At 47.7% G+C, this 19,592-nt stretch overlaps 1 protein-coding gene across 1 annotated transcript in view; it reads left to right on the top strand.

Moving 5' to 3' along the window:
• The window catches only part of LOC144498489 (SLIT-ROBO Rho GTPase-activating protein 1), a 176,082-nt gene that overhangs the window by 134,284 nt on the left and 22,206 nt on the right, over positions 1 to 19,592 (top strand). Inside the window, exon 4 of the mRNA XM_078219680.1 lies at positions 4,241 to 4,303. Within this exon, the coding sequence (XP_078075806.1) occupies positions 4,241 to 4,303 (63 nt within the window). The remainder of the gene's footprint in view (positions 1 to 4,240; positions 4,304 to 19,592) is intronic.

The following is a 19,592-nucleotide window of genomic DNA, read 5'->3' as shown; positions in this document are numbered from 1 at the left end:
TTTTAACCTCAAAACAAAGTCAGAGAGCGTTGGAAAAACTCAGCAGCAAGGGGGAGAAAGTAGAGTTAACGTCTCGAGACCCTTTGGCTCTCCGCCAGAACCAAAAAAGGACTTGAAACGTAGGCCGGGATTCTCCGGTCTCACACGCCCTACTACCGCTGCCAGTGAGAGCAGAGAATTTGGCACACAGCCAAATCTTCATTCACAGCAGCGGGACTGGAGAACCCCAGCCACCGGTGAGGTTGGAAAATCCCACCCCATTAACACTGCTTTCTCTCCTTACTGCTGCTGCCAGACCAGCTGAGTTTTTCCCCACATCCTCTGTCCCTGTTTGGGATTCCAGTAAGAGTTTTAACAACACCAGGTTAAAGTTCAACAGGTTTATTTGGTAGCAAATACCATTAGCTTTCGGAGCGCTGCTCCTTCGTCAGATGGAGTGGAAATTTCCACTCCGTCTGACGAAGGAGCAGCGCTCCGAAAGCTAATGGCATTTGCTACCAAATAAACCTGTTGGACTTTAACCTGGTGTTGTTAAAACTCTTACTGTGTTCACCCCAGTCCAACGCCGGCATCTCCACATCATGGGATTCCAGTACCCATAGTATTTTGCTTATTTCAGTTTTTTTTTTACCTGTTACCTGGTTACACAACCTGGTATCAGCACCATAGCTTGTAGCATTAACAGCCGGAAGAAACTCCTACACATCAGCTATGAATAATGTGAACACCAGGCTGTGTGTGTGCAGAATTCCCTCAGTCACTGTGTCCTGGATACAATCTATTCCATTCATCATCACCTATCAGTCAAAGCAGCTAATTAGCCAGGGATACTGTCAATAAGGCAATTTAGCCTGTGGACAATCAAAAGAAGTGAAATAATCAGTCAGCCAGTGACCACAAGCAAAGGCTTCAGCGGCACGGGGTGGTTAGCATTGCTGCCTCACAGCGTCAGGGACTGGGTTCAATTCCCAGTTGGGGTGATTCTCTGTGTGGAGTTTGCACATTCTCCCTGTGCCTACGTGGGTTTCCTCCGGTTGCTCCAGTTTCCTCCCACAGTCCAAAGATGTGTAGGTTAGGTGAATTGACCATGCTAAATTAACCCTTAGTGTCAGGGGGATTGGCAGAGTAAATACATGGGGTAACGGGGATAGGGCCTGGGTGGGATTTTTGTTGGTGCAGGCATGATGGGCCGAATGGCCTCCTTCTGCACAGTGGAGATTCTAACCTCAAGCCACATGAGGAGAAATTAAGACAGGCGGCCGGATATAGGTTTCAGGGAGCGACTGGAAGGTGGAGAGCGAGGGAAAGGTCGAGAGACTGAGAGGCAGGGAGGTTTACGAAAGGACATTCCAGAGCTTGGAATAGGCAGCTGTAGGCACAGCTGCCAATGGTGTGAGAAAACTTATTGGAAGATTCAAAAGCTGCCAATGTCACCAATCATTAGAACGTTGATGTTGTTAGTGTCGGGCAGAATGACTAACCACATAAATCCTGATGGGGGAGCGAAGCAGCAATCTGTTTGCAGAATTCGAACATTCAGAATTAGGGGCAGAATTAGGCCATTTGGCCCATCACATCCGCTCCTCCATTCAAACGTGGCTGATAAGTTTCTCAACCCTATTCTTTCGCCTTTTCCCTGTAACCTTTGACCCTCTTACCAATCAAGAACCTATCTCTGTCTTAATTATGCTGAATGACCTGGCCTCCACAGCCTTCATCAACCTATCCCTGCGAACCCACACATTTGCCATAGCCAATCCACCTAACCCACACATCTTTGGACTGTGGGAGGAAACCGGAGCACCCGGAGGAAACCCACGCAGACACAGCGGGGAACGTGCAAACTCCACACAGTCACCCGAGGCCGGAATTGAACCCGGGTGCCTGGCACTGTGAGGCAGCAGTGCTAACCGCTGTGCCACCGTGCCGCCCCATCCTTTTACAACCCTGGGGAGTAGTCACTATTTCAGTGCAGCAAATGAGACACAGTAGGGTCCCACAAGTGGCATTGTGATTACACGGGGCAGGCAGTGGCATTGTCACTGTTAGTGGTATTGTTGCTGGACTAGCAATCCAGGGTCATGCTCTGGGGGCCTGGATTCGAATCCCACCATTGCATTTGGTGGAATTCAATAAAAGTCTGGAATTAAAAGGCTAAGGAATGGCGACCACGAAACCATTGCCAATTGTCGTAAAAACCCATCTGGTTCACTGATGTCCTTCAGAGAATGAAATCTGCCGCCCTTACCCGGGTCTGGCCTACCTATAACTCCGGACCCACAGCAATGTGGTTGACTCTTAAATACCCTCTGAAATGGCCGAGTGAGCCACTCAGTTGAAGGCCAATTAAGGATGGACATTAAATGCTGGCCCAGCCGGTCACACCCACATCCTATGAAAGAATCTATTTAATAAAATCACCCATTTGAGTGATTTTGGTTGAGGGATAGCGAGAATGATGGAGCACTGCCCTGCACAGCTCAGAAACAGTGCCTCGGGGGATTTTCAGCTGGGCTGCGTACTACAAACACAAACAGTATTGTTTGCACTCCCACACTCATAGCTCTTTATCAATGCTGACACCATCACCTCATTAAAGGATGGGAGCCTCTGGGGAAGGGGGATGAGACCGGCCTACTCAAATGCAGAGTGAGCCGGGTGCACCTGTGGGCTTCCTTCATCAGAATTTCCCTTCTCCTCTAACCTCGCACACATCTCCGGCGACACGCGCGTACCTTCCTTTCAACAAACATGGCTTCATTTTCTGGCTGTGGGCATTGTTAAAGGGCAAGGCTTGTCGCCCGTGAGAAGGTGTCTTCTTGATTCACTGCAGCTCTTCTGCGGCACGGTGGCACAGTGGTCAGCACTGCTGCCTCACAGCGCCAGGGACCTGGGTTCGATTCCCGGCTTGGGTCACTGTCTGTGTGGAGTTTGCACATTCTCCTCGCGTCTGTGTAGGTTTCCTCCGGGTGCTCCGGTTTCCTCCCACAGTCCAACGACGTGCGGGTTAGGTGGATTTGCCATGCTAAATTGACCCTTAGTGTCTGGGGGTTAGCAGGGTAAATATGTGGGGTTACGGGAAAAGGGCCTAGGTGGGATTGTGGTGGGTGCAGACTCGATGGGCCGAATGGCCTCCTGCTGCACTGTAGGGTTTCTCTGATTCTGGTGAAAGTGCATATTTATGTAAATGATGTGAATGATTAAACCAGCCAGACTTGCTCGGTGATTTAATTGAATGCTTCCAATTAATGAGAGTAAAGGGTGTCTTTTTTTATTTGCTTGATTGGTCCATGCACTTATGCTTCAGTGGTTACAAGCTCTTAAAGATGTAGAACCTTCATCAGCATAGCAAGAGCATTGTCCTTGTTAAGCATTGCTGAGTGTATAATAATCATAGAATTACTACAGTGCTGAAGGAGGCCAATCGGCCCATCAGGTCTGCACACACTTCCTAACAAAATATTTTACCCAGGCCCTCTTCCCTGCCCTATCCCCATAACCCCACACATTTTACCATGGCTAATCCACCTGACCTACACATCATTAGACACCATGGGGCAATTCAGCGGGGTCAATCCACCTAACCTGCACATCTTTGGACTCTGGGAGGAAACCGGAGCACCCGGAGGAAACCCACACAGACACGGGGAGAACGTGCAAACTCCACACAGACAGTGACCCGAGGCCGGAATCGAACCCGGGTCCCTGACACTGTGAGGCAGCCGTGCTAACCACTGTGCTGCCCATGATAATGATGCCCAATTAATAATGATTTCTATTGATCTGATAAATGTGAAACATATTGTAGTTTGTGTCAGTGAATTTGGGGACAGCACGGTGGCACAGTTTCCACCCACAGTCCAGAGATGCACGGGTTAGGTGAATTGGCTAGGCTAAATTGCCCCTCAGTGTCAGGGAGGTCCAGCTAGGGTAAATAGGTGAGGGTTATGGGGATAGGGCCTGGATGGGATTGTGGCCGGTGCAGACTCAATGGGCTGAATGGCCTCCTTCTGCACTGTAGGGACTCTATGATTCCAATATCTGATTGTGTAATATTTTCTGATCCTGTTCCTTTTTAACATTTACTTAACGAACCTCTTTGTTGAAGTGCTTGTGTTTGGTGTTTTGCTCATTGACGGTGTGACAGGGGATGAATTTTGGCTTTAAGTTTTTGTTAATGTGAAGTGACGCCTGTGTGCTCGGCAACCGAGAATGAAAAATGTCCTTTTCTTCATTGCAGAGCAAAGAGATTGGTTTCCAGCTACACGAAGATTTAATGAAGGTTCTCAATGAGCTGTACACGGTAAGGAGCACTCGTGGCAATAGAACCGCCTCGGCAAACTAGTTGTCAAATATCCATCTTGTTCTCGCCTGGGCGGGCGGGGGGTGGGTGGCGGGGGGGCAGCCCAAGGTGAGTGAAGGGGACATTGGGACACGTGATTCTTGTCTACTTTGGGCTGCATATCGTGTTGGCAGCAATTATCAGTCACTTCTGAAGCAACTCTTAACTGGCAGCGGGCCAGCGTTTCCGGAAAGACCGTGGGGACAATTAACTCCAAGTCAATGGAAGTGGGAATTGTTATAGAAATCATAGAAACCCTACAGTACAGCCATTCGGCCCATCGAGTCTGCACCGACCACAATCCCACCCAGGCCCTACCCCCATATCCCTACATATTTTACCCACTAATCCCTCTAACCTACTCATCTCAGGACACTAAGGGGCAATTTTAGCATGGCCAATCAACCTAACCTGCACATCTTTGGACTGTGGGAGGAAACCAGAGCACCCGGAGGAAACCCACGCAGACACGAGGAGAATGTGCAAACTCCACACAGACAGTGACCCAAGCCGGGAATCGAACCCAGGTCCCTGGAGCTGTGAAGCAGCAGTGCTAACCACTGTGCTACCGTGCTGCCCCATATAGCCTTAGTAACAATGCATTTTGTGTAAGTGCTGGATTATGTAAGCAGTTGACTAGGCCACTAATTTCTGCCAGCAATATTTTTAGTACAAGAGACTCGACTCCTCATTTCTTTCAGTTAATGTCTCACTCAGCCCACCGGTTGCCTCATCCATGCCTTCATCACCTTATGGAGATGCCAGCGTTGGACTGGGGTAAACACAGTAAGAAGTTTAACAACACCAGGTTAAAGTCCAACAGGTTTATTTGGTAGCAAAAGCCACACAAGCTTTCGGAGCTGCAAGCCCCTTCTTCAGGTGAGTGGGAATTCTGTTCACAAACAGAGCTTATAAAGACACAAACTCAATTTACATGAATAATGGTTGGAATGCGAATACTTACAACTAATCAAGTCTTTAAGAAACAAAACAATGTGAGTGGAGAGAGCATCAAGACAGGCTAAAAAGAGACAATACACATCTTTTTAGCCTGTCTTGATGCTCTCTCCACTCACATTGTTTTGTTTCTTAAAGACTTGATTAGTTGTAAGTATTCGCATTCCAACCATTATTCATGTAAATTGAGTCTGTGTCTTTATATGCTCTGTTTGTGAACAGAATTCCCACTCACCTGAAGAAGGGGCTTGCAGCTCCGAAAGCTTGTGTGGCTTTTGCTACCAAATAAACCTGTTGGACTTTAACCTGGTGTTGTTAGACTTCTTACTTCATCACCTTACACACTCGACTGTTCTGACACAATACTGGCCGGTCTCCCATATTCTATAAACCCGAGGTCATCCAGAACTCTGCTAACTCTGGCCAGGATTGTCGTGCAGGACAGGAAGATCCCACCCAACGTCAATGGATCTTTGGCATGTCCCACGAATCGTCTGTGATGATGCCTGCTGTAAGCAGGAGTGGAAAATCCCCAGCCTATGTTTTAACTCGCACCTCGTCCTGTTCCCCTCTGACACGCCGTGCTCGCTGACATGCATTGGCTCCCCATCAAGCAACAATTTGATTTTTAAAATTCCCCTTGTTTTCACGCTCTCCCCTTCCCACGCCCTCTCCCTTCTCTATCTCCGCAATCTCCTCCAGCCCTGCAACCCTCGGAGATATCTGCACTCCTCTGATTGCGGTCTCTCGAGCTGTATCGCTCTGCATTGCTGGCCAAGCCTTCAGCTGCCTGGGGCATAGAGCTCAGGAATATCCTGTCTACATCTCTCCACCCCTTTCTCTCTCTCCTCGTTACCTACACTTCTTAAAACCTACCTCTTTGACCATGGAGCTTTTCATATATTTGACCTAATGGGTGGGATTTTCTGCTCACCCTCCTTGATGGAGGCAGCCCGCCATTGGCTCAGGGCAAGATTCTCCAGCCCCGCCACTGTCAGCCGGGTTTCCCGCTGTTCTCACTCTCCATTATTGATCCAGAAGACCATAAGATCCAGAAGGAACTCTTCCACTGTAGACAATAAAAATATAACAAAACTTACTCCGACTTATAAATCAAAGAAAAGGTTTAATAAAGAAACTTCATTACTCCAAACTTGGGGCCTCACCCTAGGCCATTCCAAACAATTTAACAATTCCCAAATATGGTTCTTATTTATACTGAGTCAGCTGATCATCACATCATTCTGTCATTGGTTACATGGTTCACTGGGTCAGCTGACCCTTGCAGCTTGTTACCATTGGTCACAATACAACAGACCCAATGTCATCACTGGTTACATTCTATCATCCACCACCGGGAAACTTAACCAGACCGGTTTAGTGTCACAAGTAAGGCTTACATTAACACTGCAATGAAGTTACTGTGGAAATCCCCTAGTTGCCACACTCCGGCGCCTGTTCGGGTCCACAGAGGGGGAATTTAGCATGGCCGATGCACCCTAACCAGCACATCTTTTGGACTGTGGGAGGAAACCGGAGCACCCGGAGGAAACCCACAACGTGCAGACTCCGTACAGACAGTGACCCAAGCCGGGAATTGAACCCGGGTCCCTGGCGCTGTGAGGCAGCAGTGCTAACCCCTGTGCCACCGTGATGCCCTCAGATGGTTTTAGTGTCACGTTTTGTTTTATAATGTTATTGTGGAGACCCTTGGAATGTTTTGCTACCGTAAAGACACCAATGTAAATGTAAGCTATTGTAGTGACCCAATCCACTGGCTTTTATACCTTTTATGGAGAAATAATTGGTGGTGATATCTGGCATATACTGCTCCTATGGAGCGTTGCTAGGTTTCCAGTCCGTGCGTGGTATCCTCAATCACACATCATTAAACAAACTTCAGGATCAGTTATTGCTGCCACAGCCGCCGTATAGGGACTGCGCTGAGCGCAGCAGCGAGCCAGACCAGTGGAACGACCTTGAAAGCACCACGCTCAGTGTAAACCCAGAATGGGGGCACAGCCATGTTGGGCACCCCTTCCAAAAGGAACCTCTTTATTGGTTCTGAGTTACCCCGGGCCCCCTGGCTCCAGACACGGGCTGCAATTTCAACGCCAAGCCAACACGTCTGCAGAATGTAAAAGCAGCCTGGGAGTCAGGAGATGCGATCTGGCTTATCTGAGAATGAATAAATCCAAATGCCAGACAGTTGCTGGGGGAAGTTGCGCTGATTTATGACGCTTCAGCGCTTCGATTATGTTGATTGCACATTTTGCAAGTGACATTAAATTAATATTCGGCACTCGAGATCGATCTCGGAGCTTTGCTCTCGCCAATAATCCACCCCCCACCCCCCCCCACCCACCCCCCCCCCCCCCCCCCCCCCCCCCGACCTCCAAGGGCTCTCGACCTGGTTTTGCTGGTACTGATCGCAGTGGTTTAATTTGAAATGGAAATCTGTCTCATCAACCTGTGTAAAGAAACTAGACTTGACAAGTAAAATGTGCGGGGACATAATTATTTTTTGTTCAGCACACGGGCCTTATCCGGTTTGGAAGAGGGTGTTTTTTAATTAAGATTATATTTTAGGTGCTATTGTGAAATTAATCAGGACAACTGTTATCAAACATAATAATGACAAATCAAATACTCAAGCTTTGTTACGGGGGGAAAAAATCTTGTTTTGCTGCTTTGGGAGAAAGAAAATTGCCTGATTTGCTTTGTGTAATTTCCTTGGTGTTAATCTTATTAGCATAATTAATATCTCTGAAAGAATGGGCCAGGGAGGATTTATGTGTCTTGTATTATTAATGAAAATACATGGATGATTCATTTGCACCAGGACGCTGGTTTATCTAAGTTTTTTTTAATTAAATATTCATAGATTCTTGCTCATGTTTTCAAATTCCTTCCTGGTTTACTAATCTGGAGGCAGAAGCTTGCTCCATAGTCTTTTCTATTCATTCGTAGGATATGGGCGTCACTGGCAGGCCAGCATTTATAAGACCATACGACATAGGAGCAGAATTAGGCCACTCGGCCCATCGAGTCTGCTCCGCCATTCAATCATGGCTGATACTTTTCTCATCCCCATTCTCCTGCCCCCATTGCCCACCCTTAATTGCCCGAGGGCAGTTAAGAGGTTTACAGCATGGAAACAGGTCCTTCAGCCCAACTTGTCCATGCCGCCCCCCCTTTTTTAACCACTAAGCTAATCCCAATTGCCCGCGTTTGGCCCATATCCCTCAATACCCATCTTGCCCATGTATCTGTCTAAATGCTTTTTAAAACACAAAATTGTACCCCGCCTCTACTAGTACCTCTGGCAGCTTGTTCCAGACACTCATCATTCTGTGCGTGAAAAAATTGCCCCTATTGTCAACACATTGCTGTGGGTCTGGAGTCACGTGTAGACCAGACCAGGTAAGGCTAACAGATTTCCTTCCCTAAAGGACATTAGTGAACCAGATGGGTTTTTCCGACAATCGACAATGGTTTCATGGTTATCAATAGATTCTTAATTCCAGATATTTTTTATTGAATTCAAATTCCACCATCTGCCGTGGCGGGATTCGAACCCGGGTCCCCAGAACATTAGCTGAGTTTCTGGATTAATAGTCTAACAATAATACCACTAGGCCATTGCCTCCCCTAGCCTTGCCCCTCAGGCAGACAGCAGGAACCTCCGTCAGAGGTTGGGACTGTTCACCTTGGAGAGAAGAAGGCTAAGAGGAGATGTGATTGAGGTGTTCAGAATCATGAGGGGGCTGGATAGAATAGAGACCGTTCCCACTCGTAAAAGGACCGCGAACGAGAGGGCACAGATTTAAAATGATCGGTAAAAGAAGCAAATGTGGGGTGTGAAAAAAACTTTTTCGCACAGCGAGTGGTTGAGGTCTGCAATGCACTGCCTGAAAGGTTCAATCGAGGCACTCAGGAGGGCATTAGATGATTACTTGAATAGAAACAATGTGCAGGGAGGGGTATGGGGAAATGGCAGGGGAATGACACTAAGTTATAATGCTCATTTGGAGAGCAGGTACAGACACAATGGGCCAAATGGCCTCCTTCTGCACCTTAACGATCCTGTCGTACTCTAAACCATAAAACTGCACAACCTGGAAGGAGGCCATTAGGCCCATCATGTCTATCCAGGCTCTTTGAAAGATCTAGCCAATGAAGCGCTCCCCTTGCTCTTTCCCCGCACGTTTATGTTCAATTTCCTTTCGAATCTGCTTCCCACCAGCTTGGGAAGACGATGATTCAGTGCTAATGTCACTGGACTAATCATCCAGAGGCCCAGGCTAATGCTCGGGAAACTGGGTTCAAAACCCGCCACAGAATTTAGAACTCAGAAAATAAAATCTGGGGAGCCGATGGCCCAGTGGTATTATCGCTGGGCTATTAATCCAAAAACTCAGCTAATGTTCTGGGGACCCGGGTTTCGAATCTCGCCAGGGCAGATAGTGGAATTTGAACTCAATAATAAATAAAAAGTCTGGAATTCAACTCAGGTCCCTGGCACTGTGAGGCAGCAGCGCTAACCACTGTGCCGCCGTGCCGCCCCAATGCTAGTGAGAGACCAGAGCTACACCTTCCTCATCTGAATTCCCCAGTGCCACACCATGTGGTGTGCTTAGACATAGAAACAGTCTGTCAGTTCTTTATAACTGCATGGGTTTCCTCTGGGTGATCTGGTTTCCTCCCACACTCCGAATATATGCAGGTTAGGTGGATTGGCCATGGTAACTTGTTCCTTAGTGTCCAAAGATATGCAGGTTAGGTGGATTGGCCATGCTAAACTGCCCCTCAGTGTCCCAAGATGTGCAGGTTAGGTGGATTGGCCATGCTAAACTGCCCCTCAGTGTCCCAAGATGTGCAGGTTAGGTGGATTGGCCATGCTAAACTGTCCCTCAGTGTCCAAAGATGTGCAGGTTAGGTGGATTGGCCATGCTAAATTGCCCCTGAGTGTGTAAAGATGTGTAGGTTAAGTGAATTGGCCATGGTAAAATGCAGGGGATTACTGGGAATTGGGGGCGTAGCAGTAGGGGCTGGGGAGAATGCTCTTTCGGAGAGTCGCTGCAGACTCAGTGAGCCAAATGGCTGCCTTCAGCACTGTAGGGATTATAAAGCGCTCTCTGCTCAGTATAACACACCACGGCACTCACACAGGACTGACATGGAAATACTTGGGCAGAACATGCACAGTGTAAGTTCATGTGTTGACTAATAATGATGGGAAAGAGTGGACTACACTCTGGCCTGGCTTCTCAGCTGCAGTCGCTCTGTCTATTGGGAAGGTAATTGGGCAACTGGGAACAGGCAATGATAAACACCCTTCTCTCCACTGCTAGTCCCAAGAGTTGGTGAAAGTACCTGCCTCGGGCAGGCAGTACAGTGACTTATGTGGTTATTGGACAGCAGGGAAACCCTGACCACAATTTCCTTCCATTGCAATAGATGGCCCATTAGACTCGAGATGGGAATCCAGTGTTGTTCGGCAGGGGTAAAAGAACCTAAGGGTATATAGGAGGTGACAAATGTCAATGTGCCTTTACACTCACTTTCCCTGAGATGTTCTTGTATAAATCCTTCAGCCTATTTTTCTATATAAGAGACAAGGCCCCAATCCCTCATAAGGGATTGCGTTAACACATTGCGCATCCAGCCTTTTCACATGAGGGTCCACGTTTCCATGTTTCTCCTATTCGGGGGGGTTGCTGAGTAACTTTCAGAAACTTGAGGTTTGCACAACATTAACCATGAATCTCTTTTAAATTAACTAAAGTTTTTGAAGTTTATTTATTAGTCACCAAGTAAGGCTTACGTTAACACTGCATGAACTAGTGGAGGAAAAGAAACTTGCTGAGCAAAAAAACTCATTTTTCCTTTAAATTTAGATGAGTATTTGAGTGTGAAAGGGTGAGTGTGTGTGTGTGTCCAGCTCACTGCTCATCTCAGGGTTCTCAATGAGTGTGGGTGGGAGTGCCTGTTTGTGTGCAGGGGCTGAGGGTGAATGAGAACTCTGAGTGGGAGTGAGCCAAGAACATGTCCCCACACTCTCTCTCCCTCTCTCTCCCGCTCTCTCTCACTCCCTCTCTCCCTCCCTCTCTCACTCCCTCTCTCCTTCCCTCTCTCCCTCCTGCTCTCTCTCCCTCTCTATTTCCCTCTCTCCCTCTCTCTTTCCCACTCTCCCTCTCTGTTTCCCTCTCTCTCTTCCCCCCCTCTCTCCCTTTCCCTGTCCCTTCCTCTTTCTTTTTCCCTCCCTCTCTCCCTCCCTCTCGCTGCCTCTCTCTCTGCTTCTCTCTCACCCTCTCTCTCTCCCTCTCTCTCTCCCCTCTCTCCCTCTTTCTCTCCGTCTTTCCCTCTCTTCCTCACTCCCTTTCTCCCTCACTCCCTCTATCCCTCACTCTCTCTCTTTTGCTCTCTCTCAGTCTCTCGCTCCTTCTCTCTTCCTCCCTCTCTCCCTCTGACACACACACACATTCACCCTCTCTCTCTCTGACAACCACACATCTACCCTCATCACTCTCTCTCACCCCCCTCCCATTCTCACCCTTTCAACCACCTTCCCTCACCCTTACCTCCCACTCTCACTCACTCACTCCCCACCCCCACTCCTCTACCAGCGCTGGGAGCCAGCTGAACGCAGGGAGAATTGGAACAGTGACCTGTGAGGAGGATACAGAGATGCTTCAGTGTGATTTGGACATGTTGAAGTGAGTGGGTAAATGCAGTATGATGTGGATAAATGTGAGGGTAACCATTTCAGTAGCAAAAAAAACAGGAAGGCAGATTACTGTCTGAATGGCCATAAATTGGGAGAGGCGAATGTGCAACGAGACCTGGGTGAATTCGTGCACCAGTCGCTGAAGGTAAGCATGTAGGTGCCGCAGGCGGTGAAGAAGGCAAATGGTGCATTGACCTTCACCAAGACCAGTGAACCGTGCACCTTCCCAGCTCACTCTGGTTCTCTTCATTAAATGTGACACAGATCGCCATGTCAGAGCGGGGTCATCGGACCCCAGCAGACAATGATTTGATTTGATTTATTGTCACATGCATTAACATACAGTGAAAAGTATTGTTTCTTGCGCGCTATACAGACAAAGCATACCATTCATAGAGAAGGAAAGGAGAGAGTGCAGAATGTAGTGATCCAGCCATAGCTAGGGTGTCGAGAAAGATCAACTTAATGCAAGGTAAGTCCATTCAAAGGTCTGATGGCAGCAGGGAAGAAGCTGTTTTTGAGTCGGTTGGTACGTGACCTCAGACTTTTGTATCTTTTTCCCGAAGGAAGAAGGTGGAAGAGAGAATGTTCGGGGTGCGTGGGGTCCTTAATTAAGCTGGCTGCTTTGCTGAGGTAGTGGGAAGTGTAGACAAAGTCAGTGGATGGGAGGCTGGTTTGAGTGATGGACTGGGCTACATTCACGACCTTTTGTAGTTCCTTGCAGTCTTGGGCAGAGCAGGAGCCATACCAAGCTGTGATACAACCAGAAAGGGTGCTTTCTATGGTGCATCTGTAAAAGTTGGTGAGAGTCATAGCTGACATGCCAAATTTCCTTCGTCTTCTGAGAAAGTGAAGGCGTTGGTGGGCTTTCTTAACTATAGTGTCGGCGTGGGGGGGGGGACCAGGACAGGTTGATGGTGATCTGGACACCCAAAAACTTGAAACTCTCGACCATTTCTACTTCATCCCTGTTGATGTAGACAGGAAGAGTTTTAACAACACCAGGTTAAAGTCCAACAGGTTTATTTGGTAGCAAATACCATTAGCTTTCGGAGCGCTGCTCCTTCGTCAGATGGGGTGGAAATCTGCTCTCAAACAGGGCACAGAGACACAAAATCAAGTTACAGAATACTGATTAGAATGCGAATCTCTACAGCCAACCAGGTCTTAAAGATACAGACAATGTGAGTGGAGGGAGCATTAAGCACAGGTTCAAGAGATGTGTATTGTCTCCAGACAGGACAGCCAGCAAGTCCAGGAGGCAAGCTGTGGCGGTTACTGATAGTGTGACATAAACCCAACATCCCGGTTCTCCAAGGCGACCTTCACGACACACGACAGCGCAGAGTCGCTGAGCAGAAACTGATAGCCAAGTTCACCACACATGAGGACGGCCTAAACCGGGATGTTGGGTTTATGTCACGCTATCAATAACCCCCACAGCTTGCCTCCTGGACTTGCAGAATCTCACTGGCTGTCCTGTCTGGAGACAATACACATCTCTTGAACCTGTGCTTAATGCTCCCTCCACTCACATTGTCTGTATCTTTAAGACCTGGTTGGCTGTAGGGATTCGCATTCTAATCAGTATTCTGTAACTTGATTTTGTGTCTCTGTGCCCTGTTTGAGAGCAGATTTCCACTCCATCTGACGAAGGAGCAGCGCTCCGAAAGCTAATGGTATTTGCTACCAAATAAACCTGTTGGACTCTAACCTGGTGTTGTTAAAACTCTTACTGTGTTTACCCCAGTCCAACACCGCATCTCCACATCATGATGTAGACAGGGACATGCCCTACACTACACTTCCTGAAGTCGATGACAACCTTAACCACGGTGCACGCCATCCTTTTACGAGGCAGAAGGTCGCAACTGGCAAGAAGATAAAATATGTTTTGATATTTCTCTCTGCAAATGTCCTCGATGCCTAACGTAACTAAATTGTCCGTGTTTAGTATGCAAGCTCGGGTGAAAACGTTCCACGGGAATTTAAAAAAGGAACGAGTGAGCAAAAGAAAAACTTGATTCTGGAAATTTCCACGAGATGACTAATGATGGTTCCGGAACAAACGAGAAGATCCACAAGCTTCTGCAGCCTCAGCAAATAACTTATCATTTTGCGGCCAAGTCGAGTTGGCTCCTGCCTCCTCAGCTGCCGGGATTCTGTGACATATCTGCCATCAATGTCTAATCCCTACAGTCCCCTCAGAGGCTGAGGGGAGGGAAGACAATGTAATCAAAAGAAATTAAGAGGCTTTCATTCCTGAGCCTTTTGCTTTCAATATATGCAAACCCTTTTGATTCTCCATCGTCTGAACTCTTTTGGACCCAGCCCATGTCTTGGTGAATTGTCAAAAATGGTGCGGCCCAATTTTGTAAATGATGCCCTGAGAAGGCAGTGAGGCTCACTTTAAAATTAGCTGACGCATGAAGGGATAAGGTGCAGTTAGATCAAGTGTCCACTAAAGTCTGCTGGAAATCTGTTTGCACAGATTGGATAATGTGATTAGCCCCCCCAGGTGCTGTGAGCACAGTGGCAGTGGGTGGCACGGTGGCGCAGTGGTTAGCACTGTTGCCTCACAGCAAGAAGTTTAACAACACCAGGTTCACAGCGCCAGGGACCCGGGTTCGATTCCCGGCTTGGGTCACTGTCTGTGCGGAGTTTACATGTTCCCCCCGTGTCTGCGTGGGTTTCCTCCGAGTGCTCCGATTTCCTCCCACTCTCCAAGGATGTGCAGGTTAGGTAGATTGGCCGTGCTAAATTGCCCCTTAAGTGTCCCAGGGTGTGTAGGTTAGAGGGATTAGTGGGGTAAATATGTAGGTTTATGGGAAAAGGCCTGGATGCGACCCTTTTCCGAGAGTGGGTGCGGACCCGATGGGCCAAATGGCCTCCTTCTTCACTGTAGGGATTCTATGATTGTAAGTTTAATAAATAGCAGCGGGAAGTCGCTGTTGAGTGGACAATTGTAGAACCAACTTATGCACGGCACACAAATGGCCTGTTTATGGGGGCATCAGTTAAGGGAGGAATGTTGGCCAGGACACTAAGGAGAGCTCACCACTTTCCTTCAGATAACGACATGAGGTCTTCTATCATTGCTGGTGCTGCACTTCACTCACTGTGGTTTTGGTTAACCCCCTGTGGCTAGATGGGCAAATTGGCCAGTGTCGCCTCTCCTTATTGCCCCTCTCCCCTTCCCCCTTTCCAAAGTGACCTCCACTGGACAATGTATAAGTCAGTGTTGGGGGCAGGAACCAGGGGGGAGGCAACCTCAATGACCAATGTATCTGCAGTCAAATAATCTGTGGTACCCTCCTCCCCTCTTCAGGGGCACATTCCAAGTCTGGCCACTTGATTGAGGGCATCAAAGAGGCTCGTGGCACCTCTTCATATTGCAGTCTGACAAATTCAGCGTCGTGACTAAACGCGGCTCGCTACCACCTTCTCAAGGGCAAGTGGAGATGAGTTGGCCTTTCCAGCGACACCTCCCCGTCCCAAAAAATAAAACCCGGAGTGTATGTGATGAGAATGTAAAACAAGGAAGACTTCACTGGCTATATCCCCTTATAACCAGTTAAAATAGAAATTCATTAATAATTCTTGAACCCACTGTAGTCTATAAATAGTATCCTGCTTCCGCAGTGTCCTATTTCTGTTAATCATTTTTAAAATAACCTTTTAACACCGAGGCATGCTGTTATATAGAATGCAGCAGGGCACAGCGAGGTGCGTGCTCACAGACTGACTGAGACAGAACATTCCCTTAAATCACTCATGTACATCAGAAGGGCTTTACTAAGTCAGGGCGATTTGCATGCAAGGTGCCTGTGAGAGCTGGAACGTATTGTGAAGCCCCTGTCATTCAGAACCCTTCTTTCAATTGTGAACCTGGGCCTGTTTCAGTAAAAAAAAATATTTTAGAAATGTATTTATTAGCATCACAAGTCGGCTTACATTATCAGGGGGTTAGCAGGGTAAATATGTGGGGTTGTGGGGATGGGGCCTGGGCGGGATTGTGTTCGGTGCAGACTCGATGGGCCGGATGGCCTCCTTCTGCACTGTAGGGATTCTATGATTAACGCTGCAATGAAGTTACTGTGAAAATCCCTGAGTCGCCACACTCTGGCGCCCGTTCGGGGTAGACGACTGCCGATCCACCTAACCTGCACGTCTTTCGGACTGTGGGAGGAAACCGGAGCACCCGGAGGAAACCCACACGGACGGGGGGAGAACAGTGGCAGCACGGTGTCATAGTGGTTAGCACAGTTGCCTCATAGCTTAAGGGACCCAGGTTCAATTCGGGCCTCAGGTCACTGTCTGTGTGGAGTCTGCGCGTTCTCCTCGTGTCTGCATGGGTTTTCTCCGGGTGCTACGGTTTCATCCCACAGTCCATAGATGTGCGGGTCAGGTTGGTTGGCCATTGTAAATTGCCACTTAGTGTCAGGGGGTTTAGCAGAGCGAATATGTAGAGTTACGGGGATAGGGCCTGAGTGGGATTGTTGTCAGTGCAGACTCAATGGTCCAAATGGCCTCCTTCTGCACTGTAGCGATTCTATGAACATGCAGACACCGTACAGAGAGTGGCCCAAGCCGGGAATCGAACCTGGGTCCCTGGTGCTGTGAGGCAGTAGTGCTAACCACTGTGCCACCGTATGGCGACATAACAATGAATCGAGCCTCCTGTGCGGACGTTTCCCGCGGTTGCATTGAATTCCTGCTCGCTTTATTTTGGTGTTGCTTTCATAGAATCACAGAATCCTACAGTGCAGAAGAGGCCCTTCAGCCCATCGAGTCTGCACCAACACATTAGAAACACCTGAACTCCCATCTAATCCTAGCTGCCAGCCCTGAATGTTATGTTGTGCCAAGTGCTCATCCAGATACTTTTTAAAGGTTGTGAGGCATCCCGCCTCCACCACCCTCCCAGGCAGCGCATTCCAGACCCTCACCACCCTCTGGGTAAAAAGGTTTTTCCTCACATTCCCCCCCAAACATCCTGCCCTTCACCTTGAACCTATGTCCCCCTCGTGACTGACCCTTCAACTAAGGGAAACAGCTGCTCTTATCCACTCGGTCCATGTCTCTCATAATCTTGTACACCTCGATCAGGTCGCCCCTCAGTCTTCTCTGCTCCAACGAAAGCAACCTAAGTCGATGCAACCTCTCTTCAGAACGTAAATGTTCCATCCCAGCATCCTGGTGAATCTCCTCTGCACCCCTTCCAGTGCGATCACATCCTTCCGATAATGTGGCGACCAGACATGCACTCAGTACTCCAGCTGTGGCCTCACCAAAGTTCTATACAACTCCATCATGACTTTCCTGCGTTTGTAATCTATACCTCGATTGATAAAGACAAGTGTGCCATATGATTTTTTCACCACCCTACTAACATGCCCTTCCGCCTTCAGAGATCTGTGGACAAACACGCCAAGGTCCCTTTGTTCCACAACTTCCTAGTGTCCTACCATTCATTGAGTACTTTATTGTCAAATTACTCCATCCAAAGTGTATCACCTCACACTTTTCAGGGTTAAATTCCATCTGCCACTTACCTGCCCATTTGACCATTCCATCGATATCTTCTTGTAGCCCAAGACACTCACTGTTAACCACCCGTCCAATCTTTGTGTCATCCGCAAACTTACTAACCCTACCCCCCACATAGTCATCAATGTCATTTATATAAATTTAACTGAAGCGAGTTAACAGCTGCCTTGGCGTTGCAGGCTGGGGAATTATAAACAGCAGTGTTTACAAGAACAACAGCTTTCATTTATATGGCACCTTTAAAGTAGTCCCAACCCTCTCTGTTAGCTGATTAAAAGACTCCAGCTAGTTAGTTAAGCACGATACCCTTAACCAATCCATGCTGGCTTTCTTTAATTAACCCACGTTCTCCCAAGATGATGGAAGAGTTCTATTGGGAAGAGCTAAGGACATGTTTCCACTCGCAGGGGAGAGCAGAACTGGCAAGATGGCCATTAGTAAATCAACTAAGGAATTCAGGAGAAACTTCTTTACTTGGAGAGTGGTTAGAATATGGAACTCACTACCAAAGGGAATGGTCCAGCATGGATTAATTTAAGAGGGAGCCTAGATGAGGATGAAAAAAAACAGGATAGTTGGACAGAGTTTGGTGAGGAGGGGTGGGAGGAGTGGGAAACATCAGCCAGTATGATCCAGTGGGGCTGAATGGCCTGTTTCATAGAAACATAGAAACTAGAAGCAGGAGTAGACCATTCGGCCCTTCGAGCCTGCTCCGCTATTCATTTTAATCATGGCTGATGATCGAATTCAATATCCTGATTCCCTCCCATATCCCTTGATCCTTTTAGCCCCAAGAGCTATATCTAATTTCTTCTTGAAATCACACAACGTTTGGCCTCAACTTCAATCTGTGGTAATGAATTCCACACATTCACCACCCTCTGGGTGAAGAAATTTCTCCTCATCTCAGTTCTAAAAGGTTTACCCCCTTATCCTCAAACTATGACTCCCAGTTCTGGACTCCCCCAACATCGGGAACATTCTTTCTGAATCTACCCTGTCTAACCCTGTTAGAATTTTATAAGTTTCTTTGAGATCCCCTCTCACTCTTCTAAGCTCCAGTGAATATAATCCTAACCGACTTACTCTCTCCTCATATGACAGTCCCGCCATCCCAGGAATCAGCCTGGGGAACCTTCGCCGTACTCCCTCAATAGCCGTTTCTGCCGATTCCGAGCTCTCTCAGTGGCTGGTTCAGTAACAATCGGGGGAAAAGATACTGAGTCCATAAATCTCCTGATTTAACAGATGAATCAGAGCATGAAAATGTGATCTGATTCTAAATTTAGACTACAGAATCCTGAGCAAGGGTCACTTACTGTACCCAGTGCAGGTGAAGTGTCTGGCTGTAATTTTAGCATAAATAAAGTGAAAAGTTTGGCTTGTAGCCAATACATTGTAGACGTAACTCCTGGGCCATTTTATGTTGAAATGTTTGTTGTTATTTTCCCTTCTTGTTCTGTATCTGGATGGGAGCCCAAGGTGCATGGTTTAATTACCTCAGTGAATGCTTCCTCTTCTTTGACACGTTAATATGTGTAAATATTTTCACAAAGCTTTATTAGTCATCGCTGTGTCCAAGATATCCTGTTGGAGGCCAGAGATACTGGAAAACATTGAGACGGTTGAACAGTGCTAACGCTGTCCATAAATGGTTATTTTTGGAATCCGTTTCCTTTGAGAGCGAATATGTTGCAATGTCTGCGCTACTAAACCTGGCAAAGAGAGAAAAAAAATAGTATTTTATGTCGTTCTGTTCAAAACCTCAGGAAATCCCAAAGTGCGTTTGAGCCGAATAAGCATTTCTGGAGTGTAGCCTCCATTGCATGCCCACCGCGCTGCCCACAATATGCGCACAGTGAGTTCTCGCCACCAAACGGTCAGAAAAGGATCAGGGACTCGGGATGTTTTTGGGGTATTGTTTGAGCGACGTACATTGACACTGAGTAAAACCCCCCTGCACTTCTTCAAAATCATACCCTGGGATTTTATTTTCATTTGTGGGACATGGGC

The sequence above is a fragment of the Mustelus asterias genome, chromosome 9, assembly GCF_964213995.1.
Source record: "Mustelus asterias chromosome 9, sMusAst1.hap1.1, whole genome shotgun sequence".
Classification (NCBI taxonomy): Eukaryota; Metazoa; Chordata; class Chondrichthyes; order Carcharhiniformes; family Triakidae; genus Mustelus; species Mustelus asterias.
This window is presented reverse-complemented; position numbering and strand designations above follow the sequence as displayed.